This window comes from Pimephales promelas, chromosome 6 (genome assembly GCF_988280905.1).
Source record: "Pimephales promelas chromosome 6, fPimPro1.hap1.1, whole genome shotgun sequence".
NCBI lineage: Eukaryota > Metazoa > Chordata > Actinopteri > Cypriniformes > Leuciscidae > Pimephales > Pimephales promelas.
This window is the reverse complement of record NC_142774.1, coordinates 18,869,802-18,888,506: the sequence shown is the minus strand read 5'-3', so window position 1 is coordinate 18,888,506 and position 18,705 is coordinate 18,869,802. Positions and strand designations below refer to the sequence as shown.

At 38.3% G+C, this 18,705-nt stretch overlaps 1 protein-coding gene across 2 annotated transcripts in view; it reads right to left on the bottom strand.

The window, feature by feature from the left end:
* The window catches only part of dachc (dachshund c), a 73,787-nt gene extending 72,206 nt beyond the window's left edge, over positions 1–1,581 (bottom strand). For both annotated transcript variants that reach the window (XM_039657375.2, XM_039657376.2), the window contains exon 1: positions 870–1,581. In XM_039657375.2, coding sequence (XP_039513309.2) covers positions 870–1,408 — 539 coding nt within the window. In that variant the 5' untranslated portion in view covers positions 1,409–1,581. The remainder of the gene's footprint in view (positions 1–869) is intronic.
* Between the last annotated feature and the right edge of the window lie 17,124 nt (positions 1,582–18,705).

Here is an 18,705-nt window from a genome sequence, read left to right as displayed (position 1 = left end):
GCTACTAAAGTGTCGTTGTTTTTTCAAAGCGCGCGAACTTTGATGGCAACGGTTGCAAAGTATATATGACAGTTAAACAGAGCTGTTTATGACAGTCGTCTGAACTGATAAGGGATAATAAATTCAGGCCACGTTGTGAGTCACTGAAAATTCATTCCTTTTCACATTTCAAATTTCACTTTTCAAAGCCAAAGACAGCAAACTATTAGTGAACCTGACACCACGGGACAACTGGCGATTAACCCCGTAAGTTATTCAGTTTAACTTGTAACAAACCCCCATTAAATATTCATATCAAGACTGATATACGATCTCTCTCCCTCTCATTTTTCCATTTCAGTCTCCAAAAGTGTTTGTTTACACATGATATTTGTTTATAAAGAGACAAATAGTTACATTCAATCCTTTTATACACCTGTTCTGCCTAAAGGTGTCCAAGGTCTGGATAGGTTCGTGTATGTGGTGTGCTGTATTCAATATGATGCATTTCATTACAAGTAACCCGATATGTGCATGATTATCAAAGGCCAATCTGTTCAAACTGGATCGCATGTAAATATGCTGTGCTCAGCAAAAAAAAAAAAAAAAAAAAAAAAGAGTTTGTGAAAGTATAACGTCTGCGCTGATATGAGCTTAATATAGGCTCAAAGTAGCCTACAATGTGCGATTGTTTAATTATTTTTAGTTTGGTGCTACTTTTAGAACTTTTCCTTTGTGTATATTCTTTAAACACTCTTAAAAACAACTCTTCTTTAAACTTTCAAACTCTTCATAGCAGAAAAAGGGTTCTTCTATGGCACTGCTGCGAAAGTTAGGAACTTTTATTTTTAAGATTGCAGGACATAACAGTGTGAGAAGGCTAAGTTTACCTGGCATTGGTGCAGTCATTATACAGGACCTCTAAGTCTTTCCTCGATATAAGTTTGCAGCGATTGACTCCAGGCTGAATCGCACCCAGTCCACGGAGGATGCGAACCTGCTCCACGTTGCACACCACAGGCGTTATCTCTAGACGTTTGAGTTTCGTGTACACAGTGTGCAGTCCACCGACCAGGTGCTTGAGAAAGAGGTCAAATGCCTGCGGGAGGCAGATGAGTTCGTTGCCATTGACAGTGAAGGACGCGAGCTTTGCGCCTCGGACCTCGACCATTTTGCACTCGTTGTTTTGAGGAGTGTTTTCCACTGGAGAAGGAGTGGAATACACGGGCTTGTGCGGGAGACTACCGATGGAGATGCCCGGGCTCGCGGAGGAGAGAAGTTCCGATCTGAAGATGCTCTGTCCGGCTGGGGTGACGGACGGTGAAGACGACAGGGTCGTCGGGCTCGAGGAGTTGACAGCCGCGGCCATAGACATTGGCGGCGCGTGAGACATCGGTGTCGCGGGTAGAAGCGCAGCCGGGGTGGCCATATTTAGCACCAAATAAATGTCTTCAAAGTATTCTGGGAAAAGTAATGTCTCAAGGAAGAATTAGTCAAACAACATCGAAAATAATTCCGTTCGGATTGAAAAGTTAAATTTGCCTGGCACGGGAGGGGGGAAACGAGATATTGTCGGTGCGTCACGACATCGATCAAAGCGTGATAGTGACAGTGGGAAAAAGTGAAGAGCTGTGCTAGTGGTGCTCGAATGAGTTGAATCTGTCACACTGTGGTCCGGAGGAGGAGCCAAGAAACAAAGAGAGTTTTGGAGGAGACACAGCGCGCACGTGTGTTCCTTTCTTTCAGAGCAGGTAGATCTGAACACAATGAACTTAAACAGAACTCTTGTTTTGTTGAGCACGGTTTACAAGGCATCCTTTATCTATATTCATTATAAAGATAAACAAACAAACCACCAGACTACACATTGAGCGTTTTTGTTTTTGTTTTTTGCAGTCATTGATAGCTATGCCTCAGTTATGTTATGTAATAAGTTCGGGAATGCTAGTTGTCGCAGTTTATTATGAAAGGACAGACGTATGCGATTGCATTAATTCATACAATGAATAATATCAGCACTCCAATAGTTAATGGCGCTTTGTAGGCTACATGCACACGGGCATGAGATTATTTCGCCGCGTGAGAAATTCTGATGAAACAATATTGAAAGCAATTTAAATAAAGCTCATTTAAATGTCAATTCTCATGGTTGGGGCTTTACTATAATTGGCTATTTAATTAAAGCAATTTTCACGGTCATTAATACAGCCTGAGCGTTGTAGTGCACTGACATATTTTAATTACATGGTATTAACAAAACTGATATGCCTTAGAAAGCACGTTGAAAATGTGAATAAGAAATGATTTATGCAATAATACATCATCCCCGTATGGATGTAATGAGTATCAGACTGGTCAGCATTGAGAGAGAATAAAACAACTTCAGTTGCAACACTCTTTTAAAGTAAGAGTGGAGAAAACTTGTAGAATAGGCTAATTGGTAACACTTTATTTTACAGTGTCCTTGTTACATATGTTGCACGTTAGTAATAGTAACAGTAAATTATGCATAATTACATGCAACTAACCCTAAGCCAAACCTAATCGTACCCTAACCCCTAAGTAGTGCATGCAGTTATTTGATATTGATAATTACAGTGTAACATAATAAAGTGTGACTGAATCATTTCCCAATTTGGTATTGTGAGGTCAAGCATGCACAAAGGCAGGATATAAAGCTTATACTGCCATCTATTGTGAAGGATTTAGGAAGTGAAAAGATTTAAACTGAAATGTCAACGACTATTTGTTATTTTCAAAAGCATAAAGTGTTCATTACAGACCACAGATCCTACGGTTTGTAATGGTTCTCAACAACCTCTAATCTCAGAACAAACACTTATGGTGTCTCTTGAGTCACAGCAACATTAATCTTAGTTATCATAATACACTTCCTAAATGATATCCCTATACAGCTGGAAGTCAATGACACTTATGGTCTGGCATTGGATTTTGTGACATTTCACAGTGTGTAGAACACAGTCAGCCAATGGAATAAGACAATAGGAATGCACAATGTTATCTACAAATATTTTTTACAATTATTTTACAATAACATATTATAGCTACACTAATATGGGCACTAAACAATGTTATATGTCTATCATTTAACAGTTCACTTCTGCTTTCTGCCTCCATATCCACTGCAATCTGTCAGACTATCATGAGCTGTTCTGTTTTCTGTTTTTATAACCTTGCATTTACCAACATTAACTCTTCAGTCAACCATGGCTTTTACATTAATGGTCACCTCAAGTTTATGCATTTCAGAGGGAATTTAACACGGATGTTTTCTAGTTACTTTAAAGTAATTGGCAGATACTGCCTGCATCCCTCAGTTCCACATCACTTTATTCAATTCACTACAGTGATTACAGCAGTTCCTCATTGACTTCTCTATTAGAGCTGTGGCCAGAGTCCATTCCCTGACCTTCTCTTCATCGATCGGGCACATTTGTCGCTCCTCTATTATAATGCAAAGAGAAAATTTAGTTTTAATGTACATCCGATGCTTTTGCGCAATTGCAATCAATACATTCGACTACAGACAGTACTTAGAGAGATACAAGCATGTGTATATCATTTAAAATAGGAGAATACACATGGTTATCGATTCCTCTGAGAAGTGTTTAAGTGATGCTGTTCTCTCGATCAATACACCTGCTAGATTGATATGCAATGAGAATGTCATCATAAGCCCTCATGGATGTTCACTCGAGTCAAATCTCCCTCTTGCATTTGCGTACCTATCCATTCGAATTCATGTTTTACTTCCTCTTATCTCCCATGTCAACTTTAACACCTATGTACAGGACACATAGTGGGAGGGAGTCAATGCCTCAATTCACACACCACCAGCCTATTAAGAGCAGCGACATCCATCAGCTAAAGCTGCCACACTTTCAAATGCACTGTGCTGGGATGGTCTCTCCAAAAGCCCTGTAATTTAATTCCCCCTGCCACGCGTACACCCTGATAGCCACGTCCCCTGATGGATTAATCATGCCATTTCCACAAAGGTCCTTCAGAAGAGAGTGGAGTTTGATGCAGCCACTGACGCTTGGTGCCATAACTCAAGCTCTGCCAAAATGCCAGTGTCCTGTTTTCCTGAAGATGGATGTGGGTTTTGGGGAGCTGCTTTGAATGTGTCCTTCGTTAGATTAGAATGTATGGATTTGTTCATGGCTTCAAGGATAAAGGGGAAAATCTGACTGTGTAAATTTACCACACCACAAATAAAACCTATTCTTCACCTTCAGATTAAATAGTTAAACTGCCTTAAATCATAATTCACAATAAATAACAAGAAAGGTTCATTTTTTTTCATATATCTCCAATAACAATAAATGACCAGTATTAAAATTCTATAGGCTATAATTGTTTCTAAATTAATTCAAAGTAAAACACTAAAAACTAAAATCAGTTCTTTTAAATGCTAAGTAAGTTTAGACATTGCAACATTATAATATATAGCAAGGAAAAGGGATATATTTTATTTTATTTATTTATTTATTTATTTTTGCTTAAGATTTCATTTAACAGTTTTATTCATTTTTTAGTGTTGGGATTAGTGTTCATAAGTAATCTACAGTAACCAATTGTTCTCAACCAGAGGGCCTCAGCTAACATCAAGGTGGCTGCAGGATGACCTAAAGGTTATTAATAATACAATATTAATATAATCTAACTCTAATCTAATTTAAAATAAAATGTAAAAAAAAAAAAAACCAACAACAACATAAAATCTAAAAACTGAAATCATATTTCTTTTCATTTTCCCATAACTATTGTTTTCTGGAATACAGGACATTTACAGAATAAATTAAAATAATAAGTAGTATTTTTTTATTATTATTTTGTGAAAACAATAAAAATGAAAATTTCAATAAAACCTTTTGAAATCTAGCAGCCTGGTCATAATTACAGCAAACATACCAGAGACACACCTTTCAGTATTGCTTTGGAGAATGGGGCAAAAGTTTGATAACCACAATTTAAAATAGGGGAAATGTGCATGTACAATTAAGAAGGAACTATCAACCGAATAAATACAAAAATCATATTGTAGAATAAAATACAATTTTCTACTCTTTTCTACAAAACTGCTTTATGGGGCACTATGGCTTCCGTCACATCATGCAGGTGGATGCTGCACATCGTTGGTGGTTGAGGAGATTCCCCCTTTCTATATGTAAAGGGCTTTGAGTGCAGAGAAAAGCACTAAATAAATTTAATGAGTTATTACTATTATTAATCTTTTTTTTTGCAATTATTTTATTTCTTGCTTTCTAACTAATTTATTATTATTATTTTACATTTGTTTATTGCTTGGTGGATCACACTAATCTTATTTTATTAAATTTACACAATTATTGAAGTTACCAAACTTTTCCATCTATAACTGGCAACTAATTTCTTTTCCTCTTAAACATATCCCTATCTGATGAATTTTCATGCTTGCACTTTAAATTACTTCACAGCCGTAAATCTATTGAAGCATGCATCCATTAAATCAATCAAAGACTATGGTGTGACCTGACCTTCCTACTTACTGTGGGTGTAACCTGACATTTGATACATTTACTCTTCTCAGAGACCTTGTTTTGAACTGTGGATGATAATGTGTTGTCAGAGAACATATGTTTACATGAAGCACATGAAACTTAGGCTATAAAAATGAGATGGCCTAACATTGGAATTCACAGCTTCTTAGAACATCACTTCCATGATCAAAGTGAGGGAGGGGAAATATCTCTAGAGTGCCAGTCATGGAGATGAGATAGAGCAGAAAAATGCCTGACAGCACTCCTCTGTCAGCGCTTTAACACTTTTTTTTCTGTTTTCTAACAAGATTTTTTTTTTTTTTTTACTACATAAAAAATTAATCGTGGGGATGTGAGATGCCTGATTTACATTCATTAAAAGTCATCTCCAGAAGTCAAGTTCAGTTCCAATCAAATTTGGGTAATTATGCAGAACAAGAGCTTCCCCCAAGAGCTGAAAAACTGAACTTTTTTTTAAACATGTCACTCTAAATGAACAAGTTTAATTTTATCAAAAATACGTGAGGGAAAGCTGAATGTTATTAAAAAAAAAAAACATGCTCCCTGACATATAGTCAAACATATCTTAATAGTCACCAAGCCCCTAATAGTTAGGTTAACCTTCTTTTCTTTTATATCCTGCCACTCAGCTTCACAACAGGGGTCATTTGAGCAATAACACATGCCAGAGTGGTATTTTTCTGAAAAAGTGCTATTTGATAACTATTTTCAAGCTGATATTTAGACTAACAGGATCATTAGCTTAATATATGACGCCTTGGGGTGAGAATGCGTTGATATATAATATATCCTATGTATGTGTGTGTGTGTGTGTGTGTGTAACCTAAACAAGAGGTGTCATTCAGCGGGTTCTATAAATTTAGTAGCATGTTGTCTTTGTCATGGCTTACATCATTTGCGTATTACGTACTTTCATTGTCATTCACAACTCCTTTCCTGTGGCCTCATGAGATACTATATGTGTTTATCAGTTGTGCTCTTCAGAATCTCAGAAAATATTGTTTTAATGTTTTAACTGTTGTATAAAAACTGTCAATTCAGACATGCTACTGATTTCATGTAGTCTACGGTTTTTCACATATATATTACTTAAAGGATTATTAGGAACACCATATTAATACTGTGTTTGACCCCCTTTCGCCTTCAGAACTGCTTTAATTCGATGTGGCATTGATTCAACAAGGTGCTGAAAGCATTCTTTAGAAATGTTGGCCCATATTGATAGGATAGCATCTTGCAGTTAATGGAGATTTGTGGGATGCACATCCAGGGCACGAAGCTCCTGTTCCACCACATCCCAAAGATGCTCTATTGGGTTGAGATCTGGTAACTGTGGGGGCCATTTTAGTACAGTGAACTCATTGTCATGCTCAAGAAACAAATTTGAAATGATTCGAGCTTTGTGACATTGTACATTGTCCTGCTGGAAGTAGCCATCAGGGGATGGGTACAAGGTGGCCATAAAGGGATGGACATGGTCGGAAACAATGCTCAGGTAGGCGTTGGCATTTAAACGATGCCCAATTGGCACTAAGGGGCTTAAACTGTGCCAAGAAAACATCCCCCACACCATTAGACCACCACTACCAGCCTACACAGTGGTAACAAGGCATGATGGATCCATGTTCTCATTCTGTTTACGCCAAATTCTGACTCTACCATCTGAATGTCTCAACAGAAATCGAGACTCATCAGACCAGGCATCCTTTTTCCAGTCTTTGGGCAGCTCTTGTAGCCTCTTTTTTCCTATTAGTAGTGTAGATGAGTGGTACCCGGTGGGGTCTTCTGCTGTTGTAGCCCATCCACCTCAAGGTTGTGCGTGTTGTGGCTTCACAAATGCTTTGCTGAATACCTCGGTTGTAACAAGTGGTTATTTCAGTCAAAGTTGCTCTTCTATCACCTTGAATCAGTCGGCCCATTCTCCTCTGACCTCTAGCATCATCAAGGCATTTTCACCCACAGGACTGCTGCATACTGGATGTTTTTCCCTTTTCACATCATTCTTTGTAAACCCTAGAAATGGTTGTGCATGAAAATCCCAGTAACTGAGCAGATTGTGAAATACTCAGACCGGCCCGTCTGGTAGCAACAACCATGCCAGGCTCAAAATTGCTTAAATCACATTTCTTTCCCATTCTGACATTCAGATTGGAGTTCAGGAGATTGTCTTGACCAAGACCACACCCATAAATGCAACTGCCTCTATATAATTTACAATTCTTCATGAACATGACTGGTCAATCCCTGGCCAGTCAACAGTCAGACAGCAGACTTAGTACTTCAGAATAGATCAGCAATTGTGAATTATTACAAGTCAATTGTCAAATTTTAACCCAACAGTGACCAAATGGGTACACGTACCATCAGCATTTTATTCGCTTCAACCTTCGCTGTTATTAGAAAAAAATATATTTTGAGTTTGGATTGCTGAACTTTAGAACTCAGATTTGTCCTGTGATTTTTCATTCTTCTATTAAGTGAAGTTAATTTTCTCTTTGCCGTCAATTCCAGAGGTCTGTAACCTGTTTTGTGAAAGAATGCTTCCTTTAAAATGCATGTAACTGAACTTTTCCACCAACAACTTCTGTGACCTCAAAGGCAGTGTGATTTTTTATCCTTTCCTCCTGAGGCGGAGAGAGGGCGAGGGTTATTCATTCGTGCTTAGCTGTGAGTTGAGTTTGATGGATAAGCCTCATAAGCATTGATGCTAACACTCAGGTGCGCACTCTCTTTCTCTCTCGCTCTGGTTCTTCACAGATCATAGAGCATCCTTTTCCTTACACTCACTCTCTCCCCAACACACATTCTGCCTCTTAGACCCCCTGCTGGGTTCACTTTCTACAACATCCATCAAACCTAAACAAGAGGGGTCATTCAGCTGGCAAATAACCTTCACTCAACTACAGCAGAGAGCAAGCTGTGGGTACAACGCTCGCTGCTAGTTCGGGCTAGTTGGGTTGAGATAGGCCTTGGGAAGAAGTTTTACTTATGTGGTGATCCTGGGCAAGCTTCTGTTGTTGAAATACAATTAAGAGACATAAACAGCACTGATCTCTAATACATGTACACAAAATTAATGAAACAGCAAAAATGCACAAGGAAATGTTAAAGAAAATCAAACCGTTGTTCATGTAACAGTCTCATTCTATTTTGGTCCATTCTTTGTACATGGATTACTCAGTTATCTGGATTTTACTGTTGACAATTTACATTTATTCATTTAGCTGATGCTTTTATCCAAAACGACATACAATTGCTATATATGTCAGAGGTCGCACGCCTCTGGAGCAACTAGGGGTTAAATGTCTTGCTCAGGGACACATTGGTGTCTCACAGTGGATTTGAACCTGGGTCTCTCACACCACAGGCCTGTGTCTTATCCACTGCACCATCACCACCCCAATTTGACATGATCCAGGATTGTTCCAGGATCCATACTTCGAAGATCATCTTGGAGTTGCTCTCATAGCCTCAAACCTGTTCAGGAGCAGGCCTTTTTCATGTAAACGGGATTAGATTGCAGCTTTTTAAGCGGAAATGATACTTAAAGGGTTAGTTCACCCAAAAATGAAAATTAAGTCATTAATTACTCACCCCCATGCTGTTCCAACCCCGTAAGACCTTCGTTCATCTTCGGAACACAAATAAAGATATTTTTGATTGAATCTGAGAGCTGTATCACTCTTCCATTGGCTTCCTAAGGGACTGGCTCTTGACGGCCCATAAAGTCATTAAAGAAAATGTTTAAATATTCCATGTGCCTACAGCGGCTCAATTATAAGTTTATCAAGCGACGAGACTACTTTTTGTGCGAAAAAAACATAAATAACGGCTTTATTCGACTATTCCATTACTTCCTTATTGGCGCATGCGCGAGAACTGAGACGAGGACGTTCTCATTCGACCACTTCTTGTTACCGGCTGCTCACCGCTTAGGAGTTTTACCGCCCCCTACCGTATAAGATGATAATAAGGCACACTGTCGTTTTTTGAGAAGATTTAAGGCTTTTAAGTGCACCTTGTAGTGTGGAAAATACGCTAATTGAAAAGCGTATGTACAGCGTGCATCTTCCTCTGCTTGTAAACAGAAAGTTTTGCACTTCCAGCTATATCAGCACATCATCTTATACGGTAGGGGGCGGTAAAACTCCTAAGCGGTGAGCAGCCGGTAACAAGTCGAAGGAGATCGTCCTCGTCTCAGTTCTCGCGCATGCGCCCATAAGGAAGTAATGGAATAGTCAAATAAAGCCGTTATTTATGTTTTTTTTCGCACAAAAAGTAGTCTCGTCGCTTGATAAACTTATAATTGAGCCGCTGTAGGCACATGGAACATTTAAACATTTTCTTTAATGACTTTATGGGCGGTCAAGAGCCAGTCCCTTAGGAAGCCAATGGAAGAGTGATACAGCTCTCAGATTAAATCAAAAATATCTTTATTTGTGTTCCGAAGATGAACGAAGGTCTTACAGGGTTGGAACAGCATGGGGGTGAGTAATTAATGACTTAATTTTCATTTTTGGGTGAACTAACCCTTTAAAATCTATTCCAGTCACTGCTAATTTCTTAAAAATGTACCTTATTGAACCAGGAACAATAATGATTTAAAATAATTATTATTATTTTAAAAACTATTTTGAAACCAATGTTAATGTTATGTTGTCTATCATAATATAGACACAATTTTACTCCCTGAGAGATTTATTCATGAGGGAATAATTGCCTAATAATTTTATTGGAGTCTTACGCACATTTTGTAATTTTGTAAAAATTGCCATTATAAAAATGTTTTGACACATAAGAACAATAAGGTTTACTACATTAGTTAATGTATTAACTTGAGTACTTTATTGCTTTTATAAAATGGTTACCTGCACACAATAAAAATATTAAAGTTAAAAAAATATGTATGGTAACACTTTATTTGAATGGGGTGTGCATAAGACTGACATGACACTGTGATAAACATGACATAACACCTGTCATAAACATGAAGGAGTCTTTATGAATGTTTATGACTGTTGTCATTAAGTGTCATTCGGTAAATTATGACACTTTAAATACAAAGTTGACATTGTTTAAAATGTCTTTGTTATGACAACTTGATATTAACAAAGGCAAAAATGTCTTTGTCATGACAACTTGACATTAACAAAGACAAAAATGTATTTGTTATGACAACTTGACATAACCAAGAAATCATAACCTGTTAACCTGTAATGTGTTAACATTACATTACCCTATTATATGTTATGGTTGGTTTTAACTTTGGTTGTCATGACACCATTATAACTGTGACATGAATATTTGACTTGTCCTCAAGTAAAGTGGAACACATTGTACTAGTTATAAAGATGTCATTAAGGGTCATTACACTGTCAAATGCTTTAACAACAGTGTCATTAATATTTCCCCTTACCTCAAGTAAAGTGGAACACGTTGGACTAGTTATGATTTCTTGGTTAATGTCAAGTTGTCACAACAAAGACATTTCTGTCTTTGTTAATGTCAAGTTGTCATAACAAAGACATTTTAAACAATGTCAACTTTGCATTAAGTGTCATAATTTACCGAATGACACTTCATGACAACAGTCATAAACATAAAGACTCTTTCATGTTCATGACAGGTGTTATGTCATGTTTAAATAAAGTGTTACCATATGGGGTAGTGCAACTTTCATGAAGTAAAATCACTAAAAGCCTTCCTTCCGCTAGAAAAAAAATAGTCCCTGACCGTGAACAGCAACAATGTTCCAATGTGTAATATGCATGAAAGCTCAAATAAAAACAACATAGAAACTGCAGTGTAGCGCAGAGATTAGAACTGTTGTGAAGCGGTTATAGCTGGGTTTTATCACGAATAAAGCACAGCTATTGACCAATCAGAGTCAAGGATTGGAACTAACCGTTTTATAATAAAAAATAAAGTTGTTTGGTTCATGTTAGTTCACAGTGCATTAACTAATATTTTAATAAAGTATTAGTAAATGTTGAAATTAACATTAAGAAAGATTAATAAATGCTATAAGCGCAGTTCATTAATGTTAACTAGTTCATGTTAACTAGTTAAGCTAATACTAATGAACCTTATTTTAAAGTGTTACCAAAACTTTAATTAATGCTGTCAGGTAACAAATCTGCATCACAGGTAAAATTATATGAATTGCTAATTGCAACATTGTTAGGCTCTCTGCGGGCCTCCTTGGTCACTATTTAACCAGAGCGTTGTTAGGCCTTCTCTTGCTTAAGAATTGTAGGTTCTTTGTGAGCCTAATTGTAAGGCATCCTGAGCGTGGGTGTAATCCTCTTGATTTAGAGAGTTATCATGTTGAGGCCTCAAGAGCTCGGTTTGCTGTTTGCTAGGTTGTTAGGTTCTTTGTGAGCATCCCTGGCTACTGTGCTTTCCCTCCGCAAAAGAATAGAATAGTAATAGTGAGTTGTACCTTGCAAGATATCCCATGCGTGGAGTATTGTTAGGTCTCCTCTTCAGTGGCGCCTCCAGAAATTTTTCGTAGGGGTGGCCAGATGGGGCCAGTTAAAATCTTGGGGTGGCACACCAAAACTACAGTATAAACCATAATTTCAGAATTGTTTTCTACTGTTGTAATAAACCAGCCTGTAGAAAACTATCAGAAAGACTTAAGGAAACTCCTACTGATATACTTTGGTTTATTGTGTAATATTTAATGTTACTAATGATATTAGTAGGGCCCAACTAATATATATTAGGCTACATTGTATATAATGATATATATTATATGATATATAAGGGTCCTTGCCCCACAGCAAATTTCCAGATACTTACATAATTGTGATGAATTTAATCATTTTTAAGTTATTAGTTTGCAGTGTAAGATTACAGTTAACACCTTTAAATATTACATAAATGTATTATGAATTTTTAATACACTTAATGAGTGTATACATCAGCAGCAAAAAGTAATTCTTGAAAAAATCTGTACAGTAATTTTATAAAATCTATCTACTATTAGTTCTCTTTTAAAATTCAATCAGGCAATCATGTCACAATTTTATATTTATATATTAATGTCAAGAATTCAGAAGTGCATAGCCTAAACTACAAATAAATTATATACAATTAAATTATGCTTATTTAAAATGTATTGAGCAGGCTAGGTATAACAAAATATATTGGCTTTTAATAATATTTCAGTGCGCAAACCCATGATTGAGCCCGTTCTTGCATGATTAGCCTACATGAAAAACATCGCGGGTGCAGAATGATGTGCTCAAAGCAACATGGAGTCACAGTGTGCAGCAGCACTGCGCTTCATAAGTGTGCATTTAAAAGCTCATGTCACAAAACGAAAAAATGTTGAGCGCACAAATCCAAGTGCGATTTGTTCCTTTGTTTCACAGTTATTGTGCGTTTGATGCCGATTCATAATCCTTGTGATATGTATGTGTGATCTAACAGAACACGGTAGTGAGTCGCTTAAAAACAGCAACAAACTCCAAGAAAATAAAGTAATTTTATGCGAATATACAGACTTTTATCTACAGATCATGCATTTATAATGTCAATATATCATATTGGAGAGAGTTTTACCGTGCATCCAAGAGGCGCGCGTGCTGTTTGAATATGAATGGAGAATGATGACAGTCGCAGAGGAGGGAAAACGAGTTTATACTTTAATGATGTAAATATACTTCTGTCCCTCACATTAAGCTATGGAATGACTTCAGATGACTTTGTCACCCAAACTGACGTGAAAAAAGCGGGAGGCGCCGAAAAGCGCGCTGTTTGCATCCCTGCCTGTCCAAACGTGGCAAAAACACACCTAAAAGCTGCTGTATACCATTTGGCACTTAAAAAGCACGTCACGACACATAATTCCCCGTCTTCTTTTACTTAAGAATATTTTTGACTTATTTATAAAATGCATAACTGATGCTACAAAAATTAATACTGGCCATTGGGGTGGCCAGGAGTCGGCCAGGGGTGGCCATGGCCACCCCTGGCCACCCCCTGGTGGCGCCAGTGCTCCTCTTTGAGAGCCATCATACTGAGGTCTCTGCTCAGAGTTTCATCTACAGTAAGTTTGCTAAGTGTTTAGGCTCTATGTGAGCCTTCATGGCTACTGCGAGCATTGTCAGGCATCCTCTTGCTAGAGAGTTATATTTATTGAGGCCTCCGGTCTCTTTAGCTCCACTGGGATAGTGATTGAAAGTTGTAGGCTCTTTGTGAGCCTCCTTGCAAACTGTTCTGAGCTTAATATAGTTAAGTCTCCTTTCGATTTAGAAAGTTGTCTTACTAAAGCCTCAGATCCTAAAGCTTGGCAGGTAGTATACCGGGTTGTTAGGCTCTCTGGGAGACTGGACCTTAAAGGAGAACCCCGGTCCATTTTAACATTGAGATAATTTTTTTGGAGTGCATGTATTTTTGTTTTTTTGGAGTGGAGTACATTTGGAGTGCTGTCAGTACAGACAAAAAAGACAAAAATCGGTGTGTTATCCTCTTTTTAAAATTCGCACTCTGTTGACTTCAATGGGGCATGTTCTAAACCTGCTTTTAGCCTCTTAGTCTCGATTGTCGAGTTCGCGCATACGATCATTGGTGACTAAATGATGTTCAACATCTGTTTCAGATGTACTATCCATTTGAGCTGATATTCTCAGAACACCACACAGCACCGTCATCGGCTGACAGCTGACAGTCTGAGTCTCCACTGTTGCTTAGTTACCAATAATCGTACGCACAAACTCGACAATCGACTACTGTGGACTTCGACTGAAAACAGGAAGTAAATACAGGTATGTGAGCTGGCTGAACATCATTTTTATTCATATCTTTCACTGCAGTCAGATTGACCAAGTTCACTCTTAATAACACCTGTTACATGTGGGTTTTTGTTGTCTTGTATATCACGTGATTCCCTGTTTGTCATGTGTTCCCCAGTCTTCATGTCAGCTGTTCCCCTTTTTGTTGATTAGTCTCCCCAGGTGTTTTTGATTAGCCACACCCCCTTGTTACCTTGTTTAGCTTGTTTTGTCTGTGTATTTATACTGTTCTCCAGTTGTTGTTTGTCAGTCGTTGTTTGAACGTAGCTTGAGTTCCTGTTTCTAAGTTTTCCTGTTTCGGAGTTTCTTTGTTTTCCTTGGATTACCCTTTTGTTTGATTTTTATTATTAAAATTAGTGACTGCATTTGGATTCGTACTTGCCTCATCATTACAACCCCACTCACATGGCTGTGCACTCGTAATGACAAATCAAGGATGTTAAGAGTCTAAAAGCAGGTTTAGAACATGCCCATTGAAGTCAACAGGGTGCGAATTTTAAAAAGAGGAAAACACGGTGTAGGCAACACCGATTTTTGTCATTTTTGTCTGTACTTACAGCACTCCAAATGTCCAAAAAAATGAGCTCAATGTTAAAATTGACCGGAGTTCTCCTTTAAGTGTGGAGTTCCTTCAATCATTATGAGAGTCATTGTACTGAAGCTTCTTGAACTCTGCAGAGCTTTGCAAGCCAGTAGACTGAGCTTAGTTTTTTTTTTTTTTTTGCTTTCTCTGTATTGCCCTTGGGTTATAACCTTGAGCCATTGAGTGTTGCCTATGCCTCTCCTTGAGGCCTCCACTCTTCAGGGCTGCCTTAACACATGTTAGGCTCTCTGTGAGCCTCCTTGGACGCTGGCCTCCTCTCTTTGGAACTATCCTGTAAAAGACTCCGTTCTTGAGAAGCTCTGGTGTATGATTGTTGCCCATGCACCTTCGGGATGAGGACTCATTTGAGTCCTTTGACTTAACTCAGCCAATAGGGCACTCATCCCATCAGCATGGCAGCATGGGTATTCCTTTCATCATAGCGACCTCAAGGGGACACAGCGTGAGTTCCCTTTCAAAAGGGAACGTCTTAGGTTACACATGTATCCATGAGAATAGTGAATGAGATGCTCCGTCCCCTTTCCAAGCTTATGGCATTCTTGCACACGTCACCTTCAGACAAGAAGTGGATGACGTATTTCACAGGTACCCTTTTATACTCACGGTCGCACTGGTGATGGCGTTATAGGCTGCCGCCTGTCAATGAGAAGTTCATTGCCGTGTTTAGATTCATACTAGCGACCCTTGGGGACTCAGCGTCTTGTTCCATAATCTCAGGGAACCATGGTTACATGCATAACCTGAGACGATTTCATCCATCCACCATGAATTCCTTTTTTCTTTTTGACAATTGCCTAAAAAGGAAAGTTATTAAAAATAGGGCCAATGTACTGTATTAATATACGAAAAAGAAATTGACCTGTATTTGAATTACATATTGCAATGTGTTTTATGGATAAAAGCAATGTCCGTATAAACTTAAAGATATTTTTGCATATTCTAAACACACAAATTAAATTATTTGAGTGGTGTCCCTTATCCACAACGTATCTCCAACATGCATGCTCAGTGATAGACGTTATAAGATTGCTTATAGTAAATTACCTAAAATATTTACTTACCTAAATATTTAAAATATTTAATATTTTCTTTACCTTAATCTCAACTTTGTGGCAAAATTGAAGTTTTTTCATAGTGTGTAATCTTTAGAGATATATAGCCGTTGTATCAGCTCTGTGTGTCAACTATAGTCCCTGCCTTCAAATATAGAACTAGGCTATTACATATTGTCCTGTCCACATGTCTTTTGTTCTTCATTCTATTTTTACTTCAATTGAATCGCCTATATAAATGTCTGCTCAACAATGAAGAAAAGCTCAGTCCGCATCATTTCAGCTGGCTCAATACTGTTGTTGGTTATGGATGCTGTTACTTAAACAACTAAAATATAGTCATGTAATGACATCTAAAGCTCTGTGTGCAGTGCAACGAACTGGGCTTGATAGAAAATGACAGGTTGCTTCTGGTCCTGTCGACAATAATAGGCTATATGACTTACTCAAGCCTGCAGAGAAAGATTTCCGTAGCAGATCAAATGCATGACGCCTAAATATCATTCCATCCACTCTAATTAGACAAATAAAGATGTATTAAATGCTAAAGCTCAATTGAGAAATCCCTTGAGGGAGCAGGTCAATGAGTCACAGCATTGGGAAGAGCACACCAAACATCATCAACATCATCCTCATATTTCCTATCTAAAGCAGTTGTACTTGAGGATGTCTTTTCCTTTAACAATGTTGGTGATTCAAATGAGCATGAGGGCAGAAAGCATTGTATGATTATTAATGGAAAAAGATTATGCTCACGGGGGTGAGGGATTAGTTTAGCGACCTTCACAACACTAATTGAAACAAGTATGGAGACTCGGCGGCACAGTAATCAACTAAAACACGGGATCATTAATCATTATAAATAGCGCTGTCACAACACAAGCATTAGTATTATCAACCCCTTTTGTTTGTCTAGTGGGAAGCTCGTCTCGGACGCGTGGTAAATGTCCGGTGCGGAGGTTAATGTGAGTCGAAGTGGCATTTAAACGGCGCCGCTGATCAAACGGGCAATGAGGTGACACGCTTCGTGCACGTTCATTTGCAGCTAATGGAAATTGATGCACTTCTGATGAAGTTACTAACAGGCTTGACATCCGGAAGAGTTCAAGTCTGTTGGGCGTAGAGCTTTTTTTGACATTCCACATGAGAGGGTAAGGATATTATTAAGCAGGAAAGAAAAGTAGGCCTACTTTACTCTTAGAGGATCTTTTGACAGGTGTGGCAGCTGCGCAAAGATTAATCGAAGCCAATTTAGACGTTGCTGTGTCTGAAAACACCTCCTGTAGGCCTACCTTTTAATAGGGCACTATTTGAGGAGATAGCCATTTGTATTGGTGCACGAAACCATGGACGTTACTGAGTGCACTCATTCAATCCCACATTGCACCGCAATAACGAGTGTACAACTGGTGTACCCTCAACGGCCAGTGAAGAATACCCATACTACACTATGAGAGTCGCGCGTCCAATGAACTCCCACGTTAGACCAGAAGATGGCGCCCGCAGCTGAATCATCTCTCCATCCATTTTCTAAACTGCTGGTCCAATGTTGCTACATCGTAATAGAGTGGTGCATGTATAACGCAAGGGGGTAATCCATCAGTAAAGATGAAGCCTCGCGGGAACCGCTATTGTTGCAGAACTTCACCTGCTGTTAGCATTCCATTGACTCCCATTCATTTCGGCGTTACTTTGACAGCAAATAATTTTACATCTGAGGTGTCCAAAGACTCCATTTATCCATTATTTATTTCTAAAGAAAAGTGACAATGTAGTGGGGTGTGGGGTGTTCACTGATATGCTCACACAAAAATCTCTGCAAAAGATGCTTTCCAAAAGGTTTTATCGTATTTTTTGTACAACTCCATTGACTTGTATGTTCTGTGATGTACGGTATTACTCTGCCGCCGGAAACGGAAATGGGGTTGTTTGTATTCTTTCTGTAGTCTTATGCAGTCGCGGTATCGTAGGCTACACTATAGACGAATCCGGCGAAACTACCGGAAGTAAGCGGGCGCCATTACTGAGCTGTTGCTGGGTAGCGTTGCGCCATTGCCTCCTATTGTTTTAGTTGCAACTTGCGTCCACTGGAATAAACAGCCCGCGATTTACGACTGTCACTAACGTTGCAACGTTACCCCTTGTATAATGTCGAGTGGGTAAACAGTTTCCGTTATAAATTGTTTCAGTGGTGGCAGTAACATTTCAATTTTGAAGAGAAAACATTGTGAATACCCCGGGTCGACTGCCCCTGTCTGGTGCCGTATGGTTTACACAGATTTCCTGGGCGACAAGACGCGGACATTCGCGTATAATAACAATTATTTAATGACATGAGTAAAAAAATATAATAAATATGTGATATAGTGATCAGCAAAATCTCCTCTCTTGCTATTTTTTTCTATTCAATTAACATGCTACAATCATTAAATGGCTTTCCTGAGCTAAATGTAACGTTATGTGACATAATTGTTCTCCTGCTGTTATATTGACCTCTTTCCATGGTTTAAAAACATTAATTGGTCGATATTATGTACTTTCTAGCTGTAACGTTACTTTACCCTTGCCCGTTGCAATTTGAAAATGAGATAAATAATGGACACAAAGGAAAAACATGAATTTGTTGATTTGATTTGATTTCGTTCATTTATTTATTTATTTTTGCCAAATGGACAGATCTTTTTTATAGTTTCCTCGTTAGCACA